Below are 25,955 nucleotides of genomic sequence, written 5' to 3' on the forward strand. Positions count from 1 at the left end.
GGGGGTTGTCTTGACATGCTGTAATTGTAATTCACATTGGAAACCTCCAAAAACCGACCAACCTTTAATACCAGACATGTCAGGTGACCTGTGGCCGCAATCTTAAGTCAGTGACTGTTTGCTTTAAAAAGTTCTTTGACAGAAGTTCAATATATATTTGACCAGACAATGAAATTAAAGATTAAAATGACCCATGCACATGTCACAACATCATAACTCTTCATCAAACTTTACTGTTAAATCACCCAAAAAAATCAATTAGATTCATCAAACATGATCGGTCTCCTACAAACCCACAATTACTCAAACCTCTCCAAGTGCCAGTTGATCTTTTCACTCACTATTGTTTCTAAAATCTTACCGAACAATGATGTAAAACTGGCCGGCCTGTAGTTACTGGGACTGTCCTCACTCACTTTCTTGAACAAGGATGTCACATTTGCCACTCTCCAATCAGGGTTTGGGGCAGGGGTGTGGTTTGGGTCAGTGGGGAGGTGTTGGGGCAAGATGGGGTTTGGGTCAGTGGGAAGGTGTTGGAGGTGGGGTTTCGGTCAGTGGGGAGGTGTTGGAGGTGGGGTTTGGGTCAGTGGGGAGGTGTTGGAGGTGGGGTTTGGGTCAGTGGGGAGGTGTTGGAGGTGGGGTTTGGGTCAGTGGGGAGGTGTTGGGGCGGAGGTGGGGTTTGGGTCAGTGGGGAGGTGTTGGGGCAGAGGTGGGGTTTGGGTCAGTGGGGAGGTGTTGGGGCAGAGGTGGGGTTTGGGTCAGTGGGGAGGTGTTGGGGCAGGGGTGGGGTTTGGGTCAGTGGGGAGGTGTTGGGGCAGGGGTGGGGTTTGGGTCAGTGGGGAGGTGTTGGGGCAGGGGTGGGGTTTGGGTCAGTGGGGAGGTGTTGGGGTGGGGTTTGGGTCAGTGGGGAGGTGTTGGGGCAGGGGTGGGGTTTGGGTCAGTGGGGTGGTGTTGGGGCAGGGGTGGGGTTTGGGTCAGTGGGGTGGTGTTGGGGCAGGGGTGGGGTTTGGGTCAGGGAATGGGGTTTGGATCAGTGGGGGGTGGGGCAGGGCTGAGCTTTGGACCAGAGGGTGGGGTTGTATCAGGGGGTGGAGTTTGGTCAGCGGGGGGAGGGGGGGTTTGGGTCACAGGGCGGGGATTGGGTCAGTGGGGGATCAGTGGCGGGGTTTGGATCAGTGGCAGGGTTTGGGTCAGGTGGTGGGGTTTGTGTCAGTGGGGGTGTTTGGGTCAGGTGGTGGGATTTGGGTCAGTGGTGGGCAGGGTTGGATTTTGGGTCGGGGGTGGGGTTTGGGTCAGTGGTGGGCAGGGGTGGGGTTTGGGTCAGGGGGCGGGGTTTAGATTAGGATGGGGTTTGTGTCAGTGGGGGTTGGGGCAGAGGTGGGCTTTGAATCAGAAGGCAGGGTTTGTATCGGGGCGGGGATTAGGTCAGTGGGGGGGTGGGTCAGGGGGTGGGGTTTTGGTCAGTGGGGGTCAGGGGATGGGGATGGGTTTGGGTCAGTGGGCGTCGTGGGTCGGGGGTGTGGTTTGGGTCGGGGGGGTGGGGCAGGGGGCCGGGTTTGGATCAGGGGGTGGGGTTTGTGTTCAGGGGGCGGGGTTTGTGTTCAGTTCCCCAGAAAGCGCAGTGAGGGCGGGTTCGTGTCTATGGTAACGGAAGCGGAGGTCACCTGATCGAGGCCATGTTCAACATCAAACTGGTTGTCGTGGGACCCAGAGAGGTACCGGGGCCTGGGGGGTGGGGTTGATATTGGTGCGGCCTGGGGAATATGGAGGTGGAGGGTGGTAATGAAGTGATTCGGGGAATGGGGGAGGGGTCAGTTTTTCAGGGATCTCTGCAAAGGGAATTGTGTTTTCCCTGGATATCCAACCCTGACCGGGATTCTCTCTCTCTCCCGCTCCCCGTGTTCTGACCTGAGACGGTGGGGGTGGGGGGGGTCAAGGGTTTTTTTGAGGAGAGGGGTGATGGCGGCAAATTTAAAGCAGAGAATGACAACAGAAAAGAGCGAACTGTTAACAATATCGGCTAACATGAGAGCCAGGAGGGGCACAGGGGTGATCAGCTTGGTGAGAATAAGGTTGAGGGAAAAGGAGATGGGTCTTGTGGGCAAGATAAGCTCAAGAGAGGGTATGAGGGGAGATTGGAGAGAAACTCGAGAAAGATGCGAGTTCAGGGCTAGGGCGAGTGGACTTTAGACAAATTTTGACCAGTAAATGAGGGGAAAGAAGGGACTCAGCAAAGGTGATGCTTGGAGGTGAAGGTGGGAGGTGATATGGAAGAAGGGTTTAAGAAGACAGTTTGCAGTAAAGAAGCTAAGGTTATCTTTGCATTCCAGGATGATCTGGAATAATGAGCAGTTTTATCAGCTGAGAGGAGGTTCCATATTCTCTTATGTAATTCAGTTAGATCTAGCAGTGGATAGCTAAACCAGTTACTCACCACATTCTTTCAGTCTGTGTGCCCTGGACTTGAGGATGTGGAGATAAGGGCCATACTGGGAGAAGGGCCAGGGTGAGAGAGAGTAGTGGTTTTACTGAGCTCTAAGGTATATGAACATAACTAAGAGCAGAAGTAGGCCATTTGGCTCCTCAAGCCTACTCCACCATTCAATAAGGTCATGACTGATCCAACTTTCCTATCGTCATCGCTCCCCCCATAACCCTTGACTCTATTTTTGATCAAAAATCTCTCTAAATCAGCCTTGAAATATATTCAATGAACCAGTCTCCACTGCTCTCTGGGGTGGAGAATTCCAAAGAGTAATGACCCGCTGAAGAAGAAATTCCTCCTCATTTCCACCTTAAATGGCAGACACCTCATCTTTAAACTGCACCCCCTAGTTCTAGGTTCCTCAAGGGTAAACATCCTCTCAGCATCTACCCTGCCAAGCTCCCTCACAATCTTATATGTTTCAATAAGATTACCTCTCATTCTTCTAAACTCCAACTTTTCCTCATATGACAACCCTTTCATCCCAGGAATCAGCCTAGTGAGCCCTCTCCGAACTGCTTCAAATATAAGTACATTCTTCTGGAAATAAGGAGACCAAAACTGTCCACAGTACTGTAGGTGTGATCTCACCATTGCCCTGTACAGTTGTAGCATGACCCACTTTTATACTCCAACCCCCTTGCAAAAAAGGCCATCATTTCATTTGCCTTCCTAATTACTTGCTGTTCCTGCATTCTAACTTTGATTCATGTACAAGGACACCCAGATCCCTCTGCACCACAGCATTGTGCAGTCTCTCTCCATTTAAATAATATTCAGCTTTTCTATATTTCCCACCAAAGTGAACAGCCTCACATTTTCCCTCGTTATACCCCATCTGCCAAATTTTTCCCCACTCGTTTCTGCAAAGGGAGATAGAGAGGTTGTGTCCTCACAACTTGCTTCCCTTTTTTGTATCATCAGCAAATTTAGCGACAATATTCTTGGTGTGGTATATTTTTAAGGAGTGTGGTTATGTTTTCTGTATACGTCACTAGAGGGAAAATGCTACAGTGAATCGTGTGATTCAGAGTTATAGTCTGTTTGTTCTGAGGAAGCTACCAACTCAGACATATGTACCAAGTTATCCAACTGTGTTATACTGCTACCAACTTCTCAAATCCTTAATAAATAAACATAGGTGTTTTTGTGTTAACCACCCTTGTGTGGTTGGTGCCCTGATGCTTATCAACTGAGTAAGAACAAGGAGAAGGAAAACACAAAGGTCCCTTCATCCAAGTCATTGATATAGATTGTAAATATTTGAGGCCCCAGCACTGATCCCTGTGACACTCCACTAGTTACAGTTTATCAACCTGAAAATGACCCATTTATCCCGATTCTGTTTCTTGTTTGCCAATTCTCCCTATAAATGCTAGTATATGACCCTCAACACCATGAGCTCTAACCTTGTGCATTAACCTTTCATGTGGTATCACTGATTGCCTTTTGGAAATCTGAATACATTGGTTTCCCTTTATCCACCCCGCTTGTTACATTATCAAAGAACTCTAATAAATTTGTCAAAAACTTTTTCCCTTTCACAAAACCATGTTGACTCTGCCTGATTTGTATTGTGATTTTCTAAACATCAAAGTTGTCAAGGGTGTAGTTGAGTCAATCCATAGCTGTAGAAATGTTGTGATGAATGGAGGGCCAAAGGCTAAACTGTTGGGATTTTGAAAGTGCAGAGTAAGCCAATTTGGGGTAGTTTTTGCAAAGGAGGTAGAAGCTGAGGGAGGAAAGCAGTGAAGGTATATCTCAGTGAGATTGTATTGGTGGGTGGGGGTGGGCAGTGGAGACAAGAATTTTGAGAGGTGAGGGGGATGGAACCAGGTGAGATGCTTAAAGGAGGAGAAAAGTGCCAGAGGAGTGGAGGGACAGGCCAAGGTATAATTTGACTTGGCGGGGAAAATGGTGGAATGGGTAACCAGGCATGGAGAGTTCATTCAGTGCTATCACCCCTCAGCCAGGTTTCTGTTAAGGCCCTGATGATGCAGTCATCCACAATAAATTCATGTTAAATTATACGCTCACTGCATTTTTATGTGTTTCTGAATTTGTCATTGACAGGGTGGAAAAACTGTTCTGGCAAATTTTCTGTCTGATGCAACTGAAGCCATTGGTGGTGATTACAGCCCAACGCAAGGTGTCAGGTATTTGAGTACTTCATATCTTATTTAAAACACATGTTGTAGAATCATATTTTATAATAGATAAAATCAAATTGACACCCTATATTTACCATCTTACTGCGTAGATCTGTTCCCCAAAGTAGCCCACTAACTGAGCCACATCCACCTGGAGGATGTGGGTGTTTGCCAATCACAGCATAAGTGGCAGACAGATTGCAGTAATTGATCATTGTAACCATGGAGAAGGGAGAGTGTTATGACACAGCAGTTGGCAAAGCTGAGTTATTTAAAAATCCCAGAGGGAAACTTCAAACAACTGTCATAACCTATATTTTTAAGTGGTATGTTTGAGATGCAACTCTAAATTCAGGAATCAAATCACCAGTTCTCCAGAGGTTTTATATTAAACTAAATGAAACATTTTATGAAGTTATAACACATTAAACACATACACATGGCTACAAATTACTACTATCATAACTTTTAACAAATTCCCAGACTAATCTCTAACAAGGCAACAGTAACCTGTAGATTTTTAAGTAGACACCAGGCAAAGCATTTTCACCTTACAAACTCAAAATCAGGTTATTTTCACTTTGGTTCATTTGCAGACACGGTGGGCTTACAGGCTTTGATGTTACATTGCCTCTGCCCTGCACACACACAACTGTTACCTGGTATACCCAACACAGCCATTGAATGTAAATTCTCATTGTATCACCAGCCCCTTTGAACTCCACCTCTTCTAACAATAAAACCCCTTCCATTGTATCAATTTTATTAGTAATATAAATGTATTGCTTGGTCTCTGCTAGCTAGGTGCCAGATTTCACCCCCCTTGAATGTTCTATTCAAAACAAAATGCAAATGCACTGTGCCTCTCTTACATCTCAAAACTAGTACACATCAAAATACCCAGACTAGCTGGCTTTAATTCAATTAAGTCACACCCATAAACTAAACCCCTATTTTAAAAGAAAAATATTTTCCAATAATATTATATACAATAATAGCTTCATGACAGAGAGAAAAATCTGCCACGTGGCCTTCCTGCTCTAGGTTGCCATCTGATGGTCACTGATGGAAGTGTTTTATGAATATCAGGCCCAGATCAGACATGTCTGTAATGCCTCTCCCACCCTTGGTCTTCCAGTCTGTCCCTGGGGGTGTGTCTGGGAAAGTCCATCATTCAGGGTCCTTGTGGAGTTTATTTAGTCACCGAGTGAAACCCTGTATCTTTGATTGCTAAGCATTGAAGAAAGGATACACATTGTAACTTGGCACTGGAAAAGTCTGGCAACTTTCAACAGAAGACTGTGTTACCACACAGTGTCACATACTGATGAAAAATCGATGAGTGCAATAACTGTCTTGAGCCCATTAGTAAGTGGGTGGTAATTGTGAGTACTTGGTCAACACAGCTCCCTCCAGGTCTGAAACAGGCTTGCTCTTTAGATAGGTTGGGCTTCACCAGTTAAGAGAGCCTGGCTGGGAGGAGTCTAGCAGATATGGGCCTCTAACTAGCTGGGTGGACAGCAGGTTTCCACACTTGAGGATGGTGATGACATTAGCCTGTCTCCAGATTGATAGGATGTCACCAGTTGAATGGAATTTTGTATAGAAAGAAGTCAATCAGTTACATCCATTGGGTTCTAGTTCTTCAGGAATTCAGGATAGATGCCATCAAATCCTGCAGCTTTCCTTGCTTTAGTGGAGGAAAGACCTGTGTCAATGTCAGCCCTGATGTAGGGAGAAGAAAGCAAGGATGTGGGAGGAGATGATGGAATGATCTTGGAGAGCTCCTCCTGAACTTCATGACCAGCTTCCTTAGTTGAGCGAATCTTAGAATTGAGGAGCAGTCTGGAGGCAGCAGCATTTGCTGATACTTTGAAAGGCCTAAACAAAGCCTGCCTCTTGCGTTACTGCCAGCGACTCAATCTAACAGCAAAGACAAACACAAAGTCATCAGTAATTAGAGTGGCATGCTGGAATATCCACTCCTTACTTGATCATCAAACCAGCAGTAAGCCTGAACATTGTTCAACTGCAGCCAGGGAACTTAGCTGGTATGGTGTAGAAATAGCTGCCCCTAGCAAGACAGGACCAGTAGGAGAAGACCAGCTTCAAGAAATACGAGCAGAATATACTTCGTTTTGGAGTGGTCATAAGAACATAAGCAATGGGAGCAGGAGAAGGCCATTCTGTCCCTCAAGCCTGCTCTGCGTAACATAGAGAAGCAAGAGTTGGTTTTGCCATCAGGAGAGAGATTGCAAAGGATCTAGAAAACCTTCCCAAAGGCATCATGAATGCTTGAGCCTGCACCTTTCCCTGCACTTGTCCCCACAATGACTAACAGCGACACAGTAAAGATCTGGGCCAACTCCTAAGATCAAACCCTAAAGATGACAAAATTATCCTAATGGGTGATTTGGGTGCCAGAGTTGGATATGACCACATCACATGGGCAGGCATCCTCTGTCAACATGGAGTTGGAAAGGAAACCTCAAACAGAATTGTGTGGCTTTCATTGTGCCCCAAGCATGACCTTGGTTATAACCAAAATCATGTTCCACCTGAAAAGAAAAAACAAGACAATCTGGCAACACCCACAATCTAAGCATCTAGCATCTCTTTGATGATGTGCTCAGCACACAGAAAACACTTGACGTCAAGATAACTCGTGCCATGGACCTGACTGCTGGGCTGACCACCGCAAGATCTGCACCGAGCTGAGTCTAACAATGCAGCCAAAGTATCTTAAATTAACCTGCCAGGTACAGCCAAAGCTCAATGTCAAACTCCTCAAGAACCCTACCTTACTATATACTATATAATGGGACATCACTGCAGTTTGACCTACCTCCCTCGAGCGATGTAGAAAATGAAAGGAAATGACTCTTTGATCAGATCTTCAAGACTTCAGTAGATGTCCTGAGATACAGCAAGTGTAAGCACCAAGACTGGTTTTGTGAGAATGATGAAAACAGTTCCCATCTTCTCAAACAGAAACAGCTGCACATGCAAGTCTTCTAGTGGCTCCACCATTAACAACCAAGCATCAAGCCTATAAAAATACTCAACCCAAGCTCCAGCATGCTTTAAGTGAAGTGCAGGATGACTGATAGATGCAGAAGCTGATGAGCTGCAGTGTCTAACAGGGACGCATGACCATGTCTTTCCAATGTGCTAAAGAGTGATTATGGCCCACCTGCTACAATCTTCACTCCTATCGTAATAGTTAATGGAAATGAACTAATTATTGAAGGTAATTGATAGTCAATATCCTGTAATAAATATTTCTTTTGGTCTAATTGTTTTTATTTCTAAATTTTGTTTCATCAACCTTTTTTTGAGGTTGAAATCAATCTCAAGTTGCTTTTTAAATTTTGCAGTTTGTGGTCAAACTATGGCAGCACAACAGCTTTCCAATTTTTCTTTTCCGCTTTCTTGCTCAGTCAATTCAAGTTGTTCTAGATTCTCTGCTTTCTGTATTAGGGCTATATATGACCACTGTTGTGGTGCATTCAGCATGGTTATGTTCTCGTTCTTCAGGGACAACTACCAACTCCTTCTCCCTATCTTAGTTTAGAAGCTATTTTTTCACAGAGCTATATCTTCCCTTTTTTTTCGGTTCCTTCTCCCTCTTCCTGTTGGAAATAAATCTTAACGCCTGTTATTCTAAAACCTGTTACTCGAACCTGTTACTCGAGGTGAGGTCTTTGAAAGGCAATCAATATTACTGTGCTCACTGTCAACAGCTTGCATTTGTAAAGCATATTTAAGGTAGTATGGCATCCCAAGGTGCAACAAAGGGCAGTTATTCTTGCAACAATAAGCCCATGAGTGGTTTCAAGTGTTCTGGAGTATTTTAAACCAATACTCAGCACTAGCCCTTTCATTCCAATGTCAAGCAACCTTTATTTTTATACCAATGGGGAGGCAATCTCTACTGGCAAACCAGGAGACTTCTCCACAGAGTTACAAGCAGTTTATATACTATTCTAAATGCGTAACAATCACTACCGCCTAGAACAGAACTGATAACATTAAGAAGAACTGGAATTTAGGACATCACAACAATGACACAGGATAACCTCCATCATGTAATCTCATTAAAAAATGAAGGAGGCAATTGTCACAACCAATTGGCCCCAGACAACATCCATTCACCCTGTCATGGAAGGAGAGAAATCTTTTATATAAAGATCAACTTTGGAGCCAGGGACAGCTCTTCTTGGTAGGATCTCTATTGTTTTCAGCTGCGGAAATAACATCAGCACTGAGCAGGTTTGTCCAGTACAGACTTGCTGGATCAAAGTGGGTGCTAAGCACCAGTCATCCAGCAAGATGTCCTCAGGCAGTGAGTTTGTGATTCTCTATAAGCTTAGTATCCGGGAACCATTTTAACCCCATAATTGCTGTAGAGCTTGAAAGCCCCACTTCAGCCCCACTTTTGGTACTTGGTCACCCTGCCCAAGTAAACTAACCTAATCCTATGATGTCGGGGTCCTTTGCCCCTTTGTGGTGATCAGGCATACAGCTTGCAGGACTCGGGATGTACCCCATATCTTATAATACTCCTGGATACTGGTTCTTGAACAACAAGTTTTGCTGTTCCTTAAGCAATGCTTTTGCTTTTTTCTTTTCCTGTTTCTTCCTACATGCTGCAATTTCCCAACCTATAGCTAACAGTAACTGTGACACTACCAAGACATGAAAATAATTTGTAAGTTTCAATACTTACTCCCCAGTTCCACAGTAGTTCCCACCAAGTTGTGGCCCTTAGATGCTTTTCTATATGTTTCTTCAAAATCATTAGGCTCTGTTTCAAAACGTGGTATCATTGCACCACTATGCCTAAACTCCTTAATTTCTTGTAACTGTTCAGTTAAGTGGGGAATAGGCGCCCCCATGGGATCATCTTCTACATATTATAATAGTGCACTTTGGTACTTTGCCAAATCCACTGCTTCCAGGATTTGACTCATTACACGTTGGAATATATTAGGGCTGTAATGGAATCCCTGTGGGACTCTAGTCCGAGTGTATTGTTTCTCTTTCACCGTGAATGCAAATTTTTCTTGTGACTCGCCATCCAACGGTATGGACCAGAACCCTTTGGCAATGTCCAAGACTCTGAACACTGTGTTCGGTTTTAATCCATTAAATATGATGGAGGGACTCATCACTACGGGTGTTCTCGTGGGGTTACTTTATTAAGGGCAGCATATTCGACCGTCAGTCGATATGATCCGTCTTTTTTTTTTAGGGCCATATAGGGGAATTAGTGGTTGATATTGTTTCTCTCAACATCCCTTGTTCTACTAGATCTGCTACTATGTTCTGCATGGCTTCCCTTGCCTCTGGTTTTATTGGGTATTGTCTATAGGCTTGGTGTTCCAGCCCCAGTACCTTTAATCAGTTCCATCAAGCACCCTGCACTGCCAGCCTCCTAACAACACTGCTAAATATATTCAGGGCTCTTAGTCCTCCCTGGGGGTCACTGCTACCTGTTGCTTCTGACTCGGGGTTTTGATTATCTCAATGACTTTGTTTTTGTTCATGTCCTCCAGTATGGATGTTTCTCCAGTTGGAAGGACCAGTTGTTGTTTGGGGTCCTGTCCTGCTTTGCCTGCCCCCAGCCGACCAACAGTCCTTGACCTCGTGGTCAGGCTTGTTACAGTTGCTACACTTTCTCCTATTGTCCTTATTTTGGCATATGGTACTCATTGCACCTATGTCCTGGACGGTTGCAATCATAGCAAACCTCACCTTTTCCTCCTGTTTTTGCTACAGCTGCCACTGACTCTGGTGCAGCTAGTTTAGCCTGCTGTTGATTGTCTATGCCCATAGCCCATTCTAACCAAGGAGTCGTAATCCTGCATTGTGACTAGTTCCGTCCTTATTACGTCCTGATGTGCTTTGCTTTAAACATTTTTAAGAGTGCTGCATTGTTCCTTGCTGGGCATCGTATGCCAAAGTGTACTATATAGGATATCCGCTTTCATTCCCCGTAGCTGATTCCCTTTATTCTGTGTCATTCCCGTTATCATATCCCAACTCACTGGTACCACTCCTAGTGCAGTAGTCACTGCTGTTTTAAGATTATCAAACGCTGTCTGAGACTTTTGGCCAGTCTGGGTGACGGCTGCACACCAGGTGCCGTCCCTAAAGTCATCATCTAATTCCTGCCGTTTTGTCTCAGGCATTTTAGCTCATGCTAGACCGGCTATGTTTCGATTATGTAATTGGTGAGTTATTCGTTTTTCTCTTGGTTTGTCCCATTGCTCCAATGTGGCGGGGGGGGGATCAATTTTGGCAACATTTCCAATAATTTGATTTTGTCACTCAGAGAAAACAGAACATGTGTTGTTCTTAATCGGACCGGTCCCAGTTGGCCTTGGGCATCTGGGGGTTTGGGCACAACTTCTACTTTAATTGGTGCCACTCCAACAGTACTGTCATATGACGGAGGCGGATATTTTCCTTCTTTTGTCTTTTTCATAATTATACGCCTCACTTTTTATATCCCAATCATCTGGACTTTTGGTCCTGTATTGTGGGGCTATTGGTAGTACTGGGTAAATGTTAGTTACGGCAGATGTTTTCAGATCCCAGTATGCCCTGGCTATTAACTTCCCGAAGTGAGCACGTTACTTGCAACTAATACTGAGTATCTTACTATACATGTTTCACCCAAACCCTTACCGACTGATTGAAGTTTGATTCAGACCTGTAAGTTCTTTTAGTCACACGGCAGAGGATCACAGGTGGTTTTGGTTTTGCCCTAACTATGCATGGTAATTTAAAAGGTACTCATGCGGTGGTTCAGCTGTCACTCCTCCGTCCTTAGCAGGATCCCACCCTTGTTGCCAATTTGTTCTGGAGTATTTTAAACCAACACTTGACACGCGGTCTTTTGTTCAAACGTCAAGCAACCTTTATTTTTACACCAGTAGGAGACAATCTCTACTGGTAAACCAGGTGACTTCTCCACAGAGTTTCAAGCAGTTTATATACTATTCTAATGGCTTAACAATCACAGTGCCGCCTAGAACAGAACTGATAGCATTAAGAAGGACTGGAATTTAGGACATCACAACAATGACATAGGATAACCACTATCATGTAATCTCATTAAGAAATTGAGGAGGCAATTGTCATAACTAACTGGCCCAAGACAACATCCATTCACCCCTGTCAGAGAAGGAGAGGAATCTTTTAGATAAAGATCAACTTCAGAGCCAGGGAGAGCCCATCTTGGATCTATTATTTTCAGTTGTGGAAATAACATCAGCACTGATCAGGTCTGTCCAGAACAGACTTGCTGGGTCAATCTTGCTTAAGCACCAATCATCCAGCAAGATGTCCTCAGGAGATGTGTTTGTGATACTCTATAAGCTTAGCATCTGGGATCCATTTTAACCCCATAATTGCTGTGGAGATTGAAAGCCCCACTTCACAAGCAATAGGCTTAATGTATAATAACTAATATTGTTCTTACATAAACATAAATAATACCGAATGTTCCCTAGACTTGGAGTGATGAATCTTGGCTTTCTGGGCTGTCTGTTCACCTATGAACTTCCAGCCATCCCAGGAATTCTTACTTTCAAAGGCTTTATCTTTATGCTGTTCAGCTGTACATCTACTTCTTTTGTTCTTTGATTCATAAATTATCCTATCATTCTAGCTGTGCCTTAGCAGGTCATGAGATGGTAGTGGTCTCTGTTCTTGCCTGTAGACACACTATGTATCTTTTAGGATTATAGCTTTCAAAAGGTGAGAACAGTTTCCGATGTTGGGTATGTGAGTCTCCTAGCAACCAACTTTCTTATCTAGGTAAAGGTCACCTCTTGACCTGGGAGTTCCAGCCAAAGATAAGATCAGGATTCTCGGTCTCCAAGCTTCTTTTTGTTCACTGGGAATAAAATTCAATCTCCACCTCCCTCCTCCAAAGTGCTTTCTAGCTAAAATGTTAACGCAAAGCCTGCTGGCATACTTAACCATATAAGCTTCTTTAAATGCTCCAACAAAGCTCAAAGCTCTGTCATCCAGGACAAAGCAGTGCGCTTGATTGGCACCCCATCCACCAGCTTAAACATTCACCCCTTCCACCTCTGATGCACTGTGGCAGCAGTGTATACCATCTACAAGATGCACTGCAGGAACTCACCAAGGCTCCTTTAACAGCACCTTCCAAACCCACGTCATCTACCACCTAGAAAGACAAGGGCAGCAGACGCATGGGAGCACCACCAGCTGGAAATTCTCCTCCAAGCCACACACTTGGAAATGTATCGCCATTCCTTCACTGTTGCTGGGTCAAAATCCTGGAACTTCCTCCCTAACCACACTGTGGGTGTACCTACACCACAGGGACTGCAGTGGTTCATGAAGGCAGCTCACCACCACTTTCTCAAGGGCAATTAGGGATGGACAATAAATGCTGGCCTAGCTATCGACCTAAACATCCCATGAAATAATTTTTTTAAATGAATAATTGAGAATTGTAATAAAGCAGAATAAATGGGAACTACATATTCTGCGAGTGTGTTGGATGTACTTCGACAGGACCTATCCAGGCTGAGATCATTTTAAATGTCAGCGTTTTTTTGTATTTTAAATTTACTAAGTTGTGTGTATTAATGCTAAACAAAAGTCCTCTCATCTTTTAGGATCCTAGAATATGAATGTCCGAATGTGAATGCCAATGGGAAAAGTATTGGGTGTGAAGTGGAACTCTGGGACTGCTCTGGTGATCAGAAGTAAGATTATAGAATTAATGCATTTACCAATTAGTGTGAAGATTTCTCCTGTACCTTCAGGAGAAAGATTCAACATTTAAACCACTGAGAATGAGAATAAATTAAAATATGGGCAACAGCTTAAGTGAATGGCCGATCTTCCAAATTGATTCCATTTTCCTGCCCATCCCTGTATCGCTTGATTCAGCAGTGGAGCATCCACAATGCTCTGGGGTAGAGAACTCCAAAGATTCACAATCCTTTGAGTGAGGAAATTCCTCTTCAACTGATTTCTAAATGATTGGTTCCTTATCCTGAGACTGTATCCCCATGCTCTAGATTCCCCAACCAGGGAAAATGACCTCTCTCTGTCTACCCTGTCTAATCCCTTCCCAATCTTGTATGTTCAAATTAAATCACTTCTCATTCTTCTAAATTCCAGAGAATGTGGACAAAATTTACTGACTCATCATAGGGCCACCCTCTCATCCCAGGGACCAATCTAGTGAAACTTCAGTGTGGCACCTTCCTTAAATATGGAAACCAAAACTGTTCAGTGTTCCAGGTTTGATCTCACCAAAACCCTGTCCAATTGTAGCAGAACTTCCTTATTCTTGTAGTCTAATCCCCTTTCAATAAAGGCCAACACGCCATTTGCCTTCCTGATTGCTTGCTGTACCTACATACTTTGTGTCCCTTGTACGAGCACATCCAAGCCTCTCTGAACACCAACATTTACAGCTTTGAGCCTTTTAAAAAATATCCTGCTTTTCCATTCTTACGACCAAAATGAATAACCTCACACTTCCCCTCATTATACTTATCTGCTATTTTGTTGCCCATTCACTTAACATGTCTGTATCTCTTTGCGCCTTTGTGTCCTCCTCACAGCTTACATTCCTACCTAGCTTTGTATTTTCAGCAATATTGTGATACGATAGATGTAGATGTTTTCATTTCTGGGGAGTCCAAAATTAGAGGCCAGAGAAAATGACAGTCATTAACAATCCAATACAGAATTCAAGAGAAACCTTTTAACCCAGTGGGTGCTGAGAATATGGAACTTGCTTCCTCAGGTATATAGAATTCCATAGGATGTATAGGCCAAACCAGTTCATGTTCATATTTATGCTCAACTTGGGTCTCCACCCATGCTCCTAGAAATAGGAGTAGGTCGTTTGGCCTGTTGAGCCTGCTCTGCCATTCAATTAGATCATGGCTGACCATCTACCTCAATGCCACTATCCCCTTGATGTCATTGGTCTCCAGAAATCTATCGATTTCTATCTTGAACATACTCAATGATTGAGCTTCTACAGCCCTCTGGGGTAGAGAATTCAAAAGATTTACTACCCTCTGAGTGAAGAAATTCCTTCTCATCTCAGTCTTAAATGGGCGACCCTTTATCCTGAGATTATGTCCCCTGGTTTTAGATTCACCAGCCAGAGGAAACATCTTATTTCCATTCACCCTGTCACACCTTGTAAGAGTTTTGTATGTTTCAATAAGGCCACCCCATATTCTTCGAAACTCTAGGGAACATAGACTCAGTCTCCCCAATCTCTCCTCGTAAGACAATCTCTGCATCCCAGGGATTAATTAGTCTGGTGACCCTCCGTTGCACTCCATCTATGGCAAGTATATCCTTCCTTAGATAAGGGGACCAAAACTGTACACAATACTCCAGGTGAGGTCTCACCAAGGCTCTATATAAGTGCAGCAAGACATCCTTACTCCTGTACTCGAATCCTCTTGTGATGAAGACCAACATACCGTTTGCCTTCCTAATTGCTTGCTGCATCTGCATGCTAGCTTTTAGTGACTCAGGTCCTGTTGGACACCCACATTTCCCAGCCTCTCACCATTTAAGAAATATTCTGCCTTTCTGTTTTTTCCAGCAAAGTGAATAACTTATTCACATATTTCATCTGCCATGTTCTTGCCCGTTCACTTAGCCTGTCTAAGCCTCTTTGCATCCTCCTCACAATTTACATTCCCACTGAGTTTGGTGTCATTAGCAAATTTTGAAATATTGCAATCGGTCCCCACATCCAAATCATTCATATAGATTGCGAACAGCTGTGGTCCTAGCACTGCTCCCAGCGGTACTCCATTAGTAACAGCCTGCCATTCTGAGAATGATCTGTATATTCCTACTCTCTGCTTTCTGTGTGTTAACCAATTCCCAGTCCACACTAGTATACTTCCCCCCCCAATCCCATGTGCTCTAATTTTATTTATTAACCACCTATGTGGGACTCTATTAAAAGCCTTCTGAAAATCCAAATACACCACACCCACTCGTTCTACTTTATCAATACTACAAGTACCTTCATCAAAAAACTCCAAGTTTGTCAAACATGATTTCCCTTTATAAATCCTTGCTGACTCTGCTCAATTTTACCATTCTTTTCTAAATGTCCAGTTATCACATCCCTTATAATAGATTCTAATATTTCCCTCACTACTGATGTCAGACTAACAGGTCAGTAGTTCTCCATTCTCCCTCTTCCTCCCTTCTTAGATAGTGGGGTTACGTTTGCTGCTTTCCAGCCTGCAGGAACCTTCCCAGAATCTACAAATTTTTGAAAGATAACCACCAATGCATCCACTATCTCTCAGTCACTTCCTTCAACACTCTTTGATGAAGCTCATCTGGTTTATAAACCTTCAACCAGTTAACTTTTCAAGTACTATCTCTTAACTAATACTAATTTCTTTTAGTTCCTCAGTTTCTCAAGTCACTTGGTTGCTGAGTATTTCTGGGAAATTTCCTATATCTTCTGTGAAGTCAGATGCAAAGTAACTGTTTAGTTTCTCCGCTATTTCCCTGTTCTCCACAACAAATTCTCCTGTCCTCACCTGTAATGGGCCCACATTTGTTCTAGCTAATCATTTCCTTTTCATGTACCTAAAGAAGCTTTCACAGTCTGCCTTTATATTACTCGCTAGTTTGCATTCGTATTCTATTTTCCCTTTCTTACTCAGTTTCTTGGCCCTCTTTTGCTGGGTTCTAAATTGCTCCCGATCCTCAGGCTTACCAATTTATCTGGCTCCTTATAAGCCATTTCCTTCGATCTAATGCAACCTTTAACTTCCTTCATTAACCATGATTGATTTACCTTTGTGGATATTTGTGCCTTAGATGAATGTATATCTGTTGTAGACTGTGTAAAATTTCTTTAAATACTAGCCATTGCCTGTCTACCATCAAACCTTTGAGTATTTTCCCAATCCACCATAACCAACTTGTCCCTCATCCTTTCAAAATTTCCTTTCTTCAGACTTAAAACCCTAGTTTCAGAATGAACTATGTCACATTGAAACTTTATCCGAAATTCTATCATATTATGGTCACTATTTCCCAAAAGCTCCTTTACAGCAAGGTTATAATTAGCCCTTTCTTATGACACAATACTAAATCCCAAATAGCCCAATCCCTAGTTGGCTCCTCAATGTACTGTTCCAGAAACCCATCTCGTACACGTTCCAAGAATTCCTCCTCCAGAGTATTAGTGCTGATTTGGTTAACCCAGTCTGTGTGTAAATTGAAGTCACCCATTATTACTTATTACCCATGTTACATGTACCTCTAATTTCCTGATTTATATTGTGCCCAACATTACCACTACAATTTGGTGGCCTAAAAACAACTCCCACCAATGTTTGCTGCAACTTGCTGTTTCTTAGCTCTGCCCAAACTGATTTTACATCTTGATCCTTTGATCTGAGGTCCTCTCTCTCTAACTAACAGTGCTTGGATATTCAGTTCCCAATCTTGGTCACCCTGTAGCCACATCTCCATAATGGCAGTTAAATCATACCCATTTTTGGGAAATCATATCTTCAAGAACTGTATATTCTTTTAAAATTTGGAAGGACATTGCAGTATTTAGATACTTGGATTTTTTTGAAATAAGGTCATAAGTTCACCTTGGACTGGGAGCAAGCCGCATTGTACTTGAGAGCTATTTGCTTGTTTGGACTGTAATTTCTTTAATGGCTGGGATAAAAAAAATGTTTGAAGGTAGAGATCCTGGTGATTTACTGGAAATCACCTGACAAAGATGATCTTTATTTTTTGAACTTTTTTTTTGAACTTGGTTGGAAATAAACCAAGGAGGAAAGCTGCCCAACTCCGCTCTCCTTGCCTTGCCTGAAACAGTATGGTTATCGGTATCCGGCTAGGAATCCTCATCGCAGTGGTATTTGTCTATACTTGGAAACCCAAGAAGCTGAGACAAGAGGGAGCTCCCAAGGATTGACCTGGCTCTATCCTCCATGTTGGAGCTTGGTTGGTGAGACTAGTGTTCCATCTTCACGTGACAGTGTCAAAACCCTGCAACTTTATCCTTTCAAGAACACTTTTCTATTCCTGCCAATCTCTGCGGAGACTCTTTGTTTGTCCTTTGTTTGTGTGTGTGTTGCTGGGGTATTTTAAAAGGGTTAGGTAGTTACACTTCCAGATTACAAATTGTGTGTTAACCATTTCTTGCAACTTGTTTTAAAAATGTTTTTTTTTCTAATAAATCATTCATTCTGAGCTTATTGAAAGAAGCCTGGTTAAAGGCTCTTTTATTTGGAGTCTAACAGTGGTGAAGGTAAATAATTAGTCATTTTGGTGAGTGAATTAAACATTTACACTAATGGTGCAATCTGCGGAGAAGCGGGGCTAGATCAACTGCGTACTCCTCCCATCCTGGTCATAATACCATTTACCTCAATTTGAGAATTTTGATCACCACCATTTTTACGAATGCTATGTGCATTCAGAGTGCCTTTAATTCTGATTTTCTTAACTTTATTCTCTATTCTGATCCTATTTGACGCTTGCCTGTGCTTTCTCTGTCTTCTATTTTTGCTTTCTACTTTATACCAGTCTTGCTTCCCTCTCAGGTTTCCATCTCCCGCCAATCTAATTTAAACCCTCCCCAACAGCACTAGTGAATCTCCCTGCGAGGATGTTAGTTCCAGTCCTGTTAACATGCAGCCCATTCACCTTGTACAGGTCCCTCGCCCCAGAACTGGTCCCAATGCCTCAGAACCTCCCTCCTACACCAGCTCTCCTGCCATGTATTCAATCGCTTAATTCTCCTATTTCCGTGCTCACTAGCACGTGGAGAGGGAGTAATCCTGAGATTACTGCATTATAGAAGCCCTGCTTTTCAATCTCATTCCTAGCTCCTTAAAATCTGCAATCTCCTTCATCTATCAGCGTAACCCTTTTTCCTTTGTCCAGTATGTAAATGTTTCTATAACTTTTGCCTCAACCATTCCCTGGGGTGGTGTGACTGTGAGGAATAGCATTGATTTGAAGTAATGTGTGGAGCATAAGTGTCAGGACAGAATTGATGGACTAAATGGCCTGTTTGCCTGTATATATTCTACAGAATTCACAAAATGAATGTGTGTTGATGGGGATGAGAACCAAGCTTGGTAAATGGATCCTTCAAAAAATGCGGAAAACCACACATAGATTGTTCAGCATTCTGAAAATAAGATTGTTGTTTAATATAATCTGTAACATTTCAACTGGAGGTATACTTGGATATTTAATAGATCTGTCATGTTGTCAGTTTACACTCCTCTTGTATGTATTTTCTCTTTTCTTTTTACTATAAGAATTCAGATAAGTTTGTGAAGTTGTCCCTTTCCTCTCCTGAAGGTTTGAAAATTGCTGGCCAGCTTTAATGAAGGATTCCAATGGAGTTGTCATTGTGTTTAATGTTGATGTGCCCAGCCAGCTGAAGGAAATTGAGACGTTCTATTCTTCCTTTGTACAACAGCAGCGGTTGCATGACTCTCAGTGTCTTCTAGTTGCTCACCACAAGCCAAACTCAGCAGCTGGCAGAGGGCGGCCTAACTTGGGTAAGTGTGAAGCAATTACATGACTTTCGATAACAAAGAGGGAATGCTTTCCAATACAATCCAACAAATAATCAAACAAGCTCTGATATCTTGAAGAAAATTGCTAGAGGAAAACTTGTGTGCAAGAGGGAAAATCTCTACCACTAAATGTTTAGCATTGAAAAATGCACATTGTTCTTGGTTTCTCCTCTTAAAAAAACAATATTTCATTGTGTATTAACATTGTGTGGCACCTTAATCGAAATCCAACTTTATTACATCTCCTGGTTCCCTCTTGTCCATCCTACTAGTTACATCATCAAAAAAACTCTAATAAATTCATCAAACATTACATCCCTTTTGTAAAACCTTGTTAACTTCATTTAATCATACTATGATTTTCTAAGTGCATTGTTAAGACTTCCTTAATAAATTCCAATATTTTCTCAACAACTGATGTCAGACTAACTGACCAGTTTTCTGTCTCTCCTTTCATAAGTTGTGATGTTACATTTGCTAACTTTGCTAACTGCTGGGACCATTCTGGAACCTAGGGAATTTTGGAAAGTCACAGATAACATATTCACTCTCTTTTCAGCTCTCTTTTAGAACCTGAGGATGTAGGTCATCAGTCCTGGGCACTTGCCAGATTTTAGTCCCTTAAGTTTTTCTGCTGATAAGTTAATTACCTTAATTTCCTCATTCGTTACCTTCTACTTCTGGGATGTAATTTGTGCCTTCTATTGTAGACAGACAATATTTGTTCAGTGTCACTGTTGTTTCCTTGTTCCCCGTGATTATTTTCCCTACCTCTGCTTCTAAGGGACTAATGTTTACTTTAGCTACTGTCCTTTTAATATACTTTTAAAAGCTCTTTTTTTTTATTCCTGGCTAGTTTACACTCATATTCTATTTGTTTTCCTTTTTTGATGGCCCTTTACTGGTTTGTAAACACTCCCAATCCTCAAGCTTCTTGCTAGTCTTTGTAACATTATAAACTAATTCTTCCTCTCATCTAATACTATCCTTAATTCCGTTTCTCCCCCCGCCCCCATAGTAAACAATGGATGAATCATCTTTGGAGTTTTTGTTTTTCAATGGAATGTATTTTTGTTGAACATTTTGAATTGTCTCTTTAAATGTTTCATACTGTTCATTAACTGCTATACCTTTTGGTCAAAAAACCCAATCAACTTTAGCCAGTCTTTCCTGAAGGTACTCCTTAAACACACCACCTTGTCAATCTCCTTCCTTGACTGAGTGCCTATTGTTTGATTACATTTCTGTGAAGTGTCTTAGGATGTTTTTCTATAAGATTCTATATAAGTGCAAGTTGCTGTGGTTGTGCTAATTTTTTGTCTTTCCAGTAAGGGCCCATAACTCCAGCGCAAGGGGCCAGATTTTCTAATAAGGGCCCATAACTTCAGGGCAAGGGGCCAGATTTTCTAATAAGGGCCCATAACTTCAGGGCAAGGGGCCAGATTTTCTAATAAGGGCCCATAACTCCAGGGCAAGGGGCCAAATTCAGTGGGGTTCTACCACATTAGCCCAACATCAGAAATCCACAGCAGTTGGGAGACAATTCATGGCTTTCCTGGGGATTCTGTCAGCTTGCCTCTCTCAGGCCCAGTCGATCTCCTATCTGCTAAGAGCACAATCCTGGATTTTATAAATTGGGGCATAGAATACAAAAGCAAGGGAGTTGAAGCTGTATGAAGCTGTAAAAAACACAATGTTAATGGCCAGGAAAGTGCTGTGGTGAGCAGGGCGCAAATATCATAAAAAGTGTGTAGGAATTTTGTTTCTATTCCTAATGATGTTACATTTTCTTATTAGCCCAGCAACTGAACAAATTGACTTTGATCCATTCAAACCTAGAGGATGATCCAGAACAAGTGCGCACAGCTTTCCGACAGTTCCTGGGGGCAGTCATCAGTTCTCTGTCTGAGAGCAGAGACAAAGAAGAGATGTCAATCATCACCTGAGGGAACCACTCAGATCTCTTCACTGTCTGTAAATTATAAGGGATTGTCAATTCTTTGATTGGAGCAGAGACAATGAGACTCCCAAATCACATTCACTGGCATTTTTCAGTCACTGAGTCTTCCTTTTCTCATTGAGAATAATTTGAATTCTGCTTCCCATTCGAGAATGCAGACGAACTCATCAGGTCGGTGTCCAACCCAGTCTGCGCACACTCTGATCCTAAAGGACAGAAAAGTGCTTCTAAAAATTCACATAAAAGAAATCTTTTAGCAGCAAAATCAGTCAGCAACAAACTGGCAATTTACTTAGGGGATATCTGCTTACACCTGATCAATGGTTTTGTATACCAGAAAATGTATATGTTATCCATTATATTCTGTGATTCCAAATAACTTAAAATAAGGAAATAACTTATTCAGGTTGAAATTTCTCAAAGTTGGTTGGTGATTAAACAGCATATTTGAAGTGAGATGTGTTGTACTTATTCCAGAATAAATTGATCAGTAGCAGCATGTCATGTTTGGTTCAGCTGGTTATATTACAGGTGATTCTTTCCAAACCAATGCGTGTTTGCCTTTCATAAGTAGTTGCAATATTTCCTTTTAAAGATAAAATTTTTTAATTGGCAATTAAAGTAAGGCACATGCATAGATACCCAAACTAAACTCGATCTGTTTGTGTATAACTCTTAATTGCATCGAACAACCAAAGTCTAATTTCCCTTATACCTTAATTGACTGACCTGGTGTATTAAAAATATATTTTCTAAACCTTGTCTATTTCTCCTGTGCAATGATCAACATGAAGTTTTTAACTTTAGTCAGATGCCTTGCCTAGTTAAAAAGTGGAGAACGTAAAGCTGTGACAAGTTCTTAAACATGATCTGTTTTTTCCATGTATTTGCCATTAGCACCTCACACCCAGTACAGGCACAAACAGACATTGAGTCAATGAAAATTTGATTGTTATATGTTTGCTTTCATGCTTGTGGTATTTTTTTCATTCATCATTGATTTAAAAAAAATGAAATACAGCAGTGGGACCAGAGTATTCAGACCTTTGTTCTTTGTATAAAATTATTTGATATTCATTATGTGAAAATGTTCTTCAGTGCAGCATGTGATTTCTGATCAGACGCAGAGCTCCTTGTTAAATTTTATTTGCACCACATTTTAGTCACTTCCTCAGAAATTGCCCTGAGGTGGTGGTGCTGGACCTTCTATTACAGTCTGTGTGGCAATAGTGAGTGGAAATGTCATCTGGTTCCATTCGATCTATCCAGTCATAAATAAGAGCCTGCAATGGCCTTCCCTTCCCTTCCGACTCCTGCACTATTATTTCAGGAATCTGCTAAGCATTTATACTTTATTTGAAACCAGCTCTAACTCATCCCTAACTCCCTTGAACCCTCCGCCACCTCTGATTTGTCTGACATCCAGGACTGGGTGAACAGAGATCATTCAGCCTGTTGTCTCTACTGGCCCTCTGAAGGAATAATTCACCAAGTGCAACTCTCCTGCTTTCAACCTGTAGCCCTGCAAATTTTTCCATTACACATATGAGCCAATTCCCTTTTGAATGCCTTGATTGAACCTGCCTCTCAGGCAGTGCATTCAGTTAACTCTCACTGCATAAAAGATTTTCCTCGTGTCTTCACTGCCTCTTTTGCCAATTACCTTAAATCTCATTCTCGATCCTTTCATGAGTTTCTTCCTAACCACTCTGCAGAGCGCTGATGATTTTAAACACCCCTATCAAATCTTCTCTCAACATTCTCTGAGGAAAACGGTCCAAACTTCTTCAATTTTTCTAAGTAACTACATTTTCTCATCCCTGGAACCATTCTCATGAATCTTTTCTGAACCTTCTCTAAAGCCTTCACACCTTCCCAAAGTGAGGTACCCAGAACTTGAACACAATGTTTCAGCTGAGGCTGAGCCATTTATACAGGTTTAACATAACGTCCTTGCTTTTGTACTCTATGCCCCTATTAATAAAGCCCAGGACAATGTATGCTTTATTAACCGTGCTCTCAACCTGTATTGCCACCCTCAAATGATTTATGCACATAAACATGTGTACTCTTGCACCCCCTTCAGAATTGTGCTGTTTATTTTATGATGTCTTTGTGTTCTTCCAACCAAGGTGAATCACTTCACATTACTCTGCATTCAATTTCATCTGCCACTTTTCCACCCTGTCTACATTCTTTTGAAGTTCTACACAATCCTCCTTCCAGTTCACAATACTTCCAAGTTTCATATCAGCAAATTTTGAAATTATGCCTTGTACACCAAGGTGTAGGTCATTAATATTTATCAGGAGAAGCAGGAGTCCCAAGGAACTCCTGTCTGAAAACATCCATTAATCAGTGCCCTTTGTTTCCTGTCACTCAGCCAATTCCATGTCGCTACTGCCCCTTTTATTCCATGAGCTCTAAATTTGCTCTCAAATCTGTTGTGCGTCACTTTATCAGATGCCTTTTGGAAGTCCATGTACACATCACTGCAACAGCATTGCCTTCATCAACTGTTACCTCATCAAAAAACTCAAGCTTCCCCACCTTTGAGGTTAAACTGACTGTTCTGTAGTTGCTGGGCTTATCTTTGCAGCCTTTTTTGAATAAAGGTGTAACGTTTGCAATTCTCCAGTCCTCTGGCAACAGCCCTGAATCTAAGGACGATTGGAAAATTACGGCCAGTCCCTCTGCAATTTCCACTCACTTCCTTCAGTATCCTTGGATGCATCTCATCCAGTCCTGTCTTTTCAACTTTAGTTAGAGACAGCCTATCCAATACTACCTCCTTATCAATTTTAAACCCTTTATGTGTCTGAATTCCGTCCTCTGTCACCAGGACCGAGGCAACAGCATCTTCCTTGGTAAAGACAGGTGCAAAGTATTCGTTTAGTACCTCAGCCATGCTCGCTGTCTTCATGAATAAATCAAATCCTCTTTTTGATCCCCTATTGGATCTCTCAGAGCAACATGGATTAGAGATTGATACGAAAAATGTTTAAAATTTAGAAGAATGGGACAGGGTGGATTGAAACCTAATGACTGAGACTTGAGTTTAAAGAGCATATTTTCAAAATTTGCAGATGACAAAAAACTTGGAAATATTGAACTGTGACGATAGTGATAGAGTTTAAGATGACAATGACAAGCTGGTGTAATGGGCTCACATGTGATAAATGAAATTTAATGCAGAGATGTGAAGTGACTTACTTTGATAGGTAAGAAGGAAGGGGGCCAATAACTAATGGGTACAATTCTAAAGGAAGTGCAGAAACAGAGACACTTGGTATATGTTCCTATTAATTAAAGGCGGTAGGACAGGTTGAGTGGGAGAATAAAAAAGGCAAATGGGATCCTGGGCTTTATAAATAGAAGCATAGACTACAACAGTAAAGTTGTTATGAGGAACTTTTATAAATGACTGAACTGGCCTCTACTGGAGTAGTATGTCCAGTTCTGAGCACCACACTGCAATAAAGATGTGGAACAGAACAGATTCACAAGAATGGTTCCAGGGATGAGGGACTTCAGTTACATGGATAAATTAAGGAGAACAACCCCAGTTTCTTCAAAGAAGGTTGAGAGGAGAAACAGGGATTCAGGGGCATAAACTCAAGGTTTTGGACAAGAAATGCAGGACGATGAGGGGCTAGAACTTTTATTATAGAGTGGTAATGACCCAGAATGCACTGCCCTCGAGGGCGGTGGAAGCATAGATAAGCAGAGATTTCAAAAGGAAATTGGATGATCACTTGAGGGAAATAAACTTGCAGGGCTATAGGGACAGAGCAGGGGAATGGGACTGGATTGCTCTACTGAGACTCGATGTGTCGAATGGGTTCCTTCTGTGCTGTAATGACTCAGACGCTATTTGAAAGAAGTGTTCAAAATGAGGATGGGTCTAAACAGGGTTGCGAATAACCCAGTTAAGTTCATCTCTACCAATGCCTTAGGATGTTTTATCTTTGAGTAAATGTCTACCAGGTGTTTACCTCCTACACAAAAAGATTTTTCTAGTCATTTTGGTGTCCAAAGTGAAATTGTAACAAACTATAAAATGTAAACAAAAAATTTTTTTTTTTTTTTTTACAGGAATCATTTGGTCATGGATGGAAGCAGGAACAGAATCCTAATTTCTCCCATTTGCTCAGCATGAGAGCCTAGCATCATCTAGGGCTGAGCAGGCTTATACACACACTTCTCAGTCCAGTACTGGGAAGTACGAAGCCCAGTGAAGACCGTCGTTCAGAGCTTTCCACCTGCTTAGATAGGGCTCCCTCTGTACAATCACGCAGAAGAGTACAAGCAACACAGGAAAGTCAACCATTATCGTCTTTCCCTGCAGGAAGCAGACAACCTAATGAGTCTCCATCAGACAGACCGGCCCCGGCCAGCGTCCGCCAGGCGGCCCAGCCCAGCCCGATAACTGTCAAACAGCGTCTGACTTGAATTAGGTCAGATTTGAGCTGTTTAAAATGGGCCTATTGCAGAATTTATGAATTGGTCACCAACTGGCAGACAGCCTGAACTGAATTAGTTAAAGGATTTTAGCCAGAGCAAACAATCTTTAATCATGAGCTTTACGTTACATAACAGCTTCCTGAAAAACACAAACATGTAAGAAAAGTCAGATTCAAAAGTACTTTCAAATCATGACATTGCAACCCTACATTTTAAAACATGACTGAAAACCCATTTGAATTGTGATCTTTGAAAACCTAGCTCAATGTCACACTCTG

At 42.2% G+C, this 25,955-nt stretch overlaps 1 protein-coding gene across 2 annotated transcripts; it reads left to right on the forward strand.

Moving 5' to 3' along the window:
- The first annotated feature begins 1,625 nt into the window (after positions 1 to 1,625).
- Positions 1,626 to 25,936, forward strand: ift22 (intraflagellar transport 22 homolog (Chlamydomonas)). 2 transcript variants are annotated; one of them, XM_041196516.1, is made up of 5 exons: positions 1,626 to 1,715; positions 4,559 to 4,641; positions 13,299 to 13,388; positions 19,033 to 19,235; positions 25,309 to 25,936. In XM_041196516.1, exons 1-5 carry the CDS (start codon positions 1,677 to 1,679, stop codon positions 25,347 to 25,349), a joined length of 456 nt encoding a protein of 151 aa, XP_041052450.1. In that variant the 5' UTR covers positions 1,626 to 1,676; the 3' UTR covers positions 25,350 to 25,936. The 2 variants fall into 2 exon arrangements, with proteins under 2 accessions (XP_041052450.1, XP_041052449.1); XM_041196515.1 differs by lacking the exon at positions 25,309 to 25,936 and adding an exon at positions 21,051 to 23,294.
- The last annotated feature ends 19 nt before the right edge of the window (positions 25,937 to 25,955 follow it).

Source organism: Carcharodon carcharias, chromosome 10 (assembly GCF_017639515.1).
Source record: "Carcharodon carcharias isolate sCarCar2 chromosome 10, sCarCar2.pri, whole genome shotgun sequence".
Taxonomy (NCBI): domain Eukaryota; kingdom Metazoa; phylum Chordata; class Chondrichthyes; order Lamniformes; family Lamnidae; genus Carcharodon; species Carcharodon carcharias.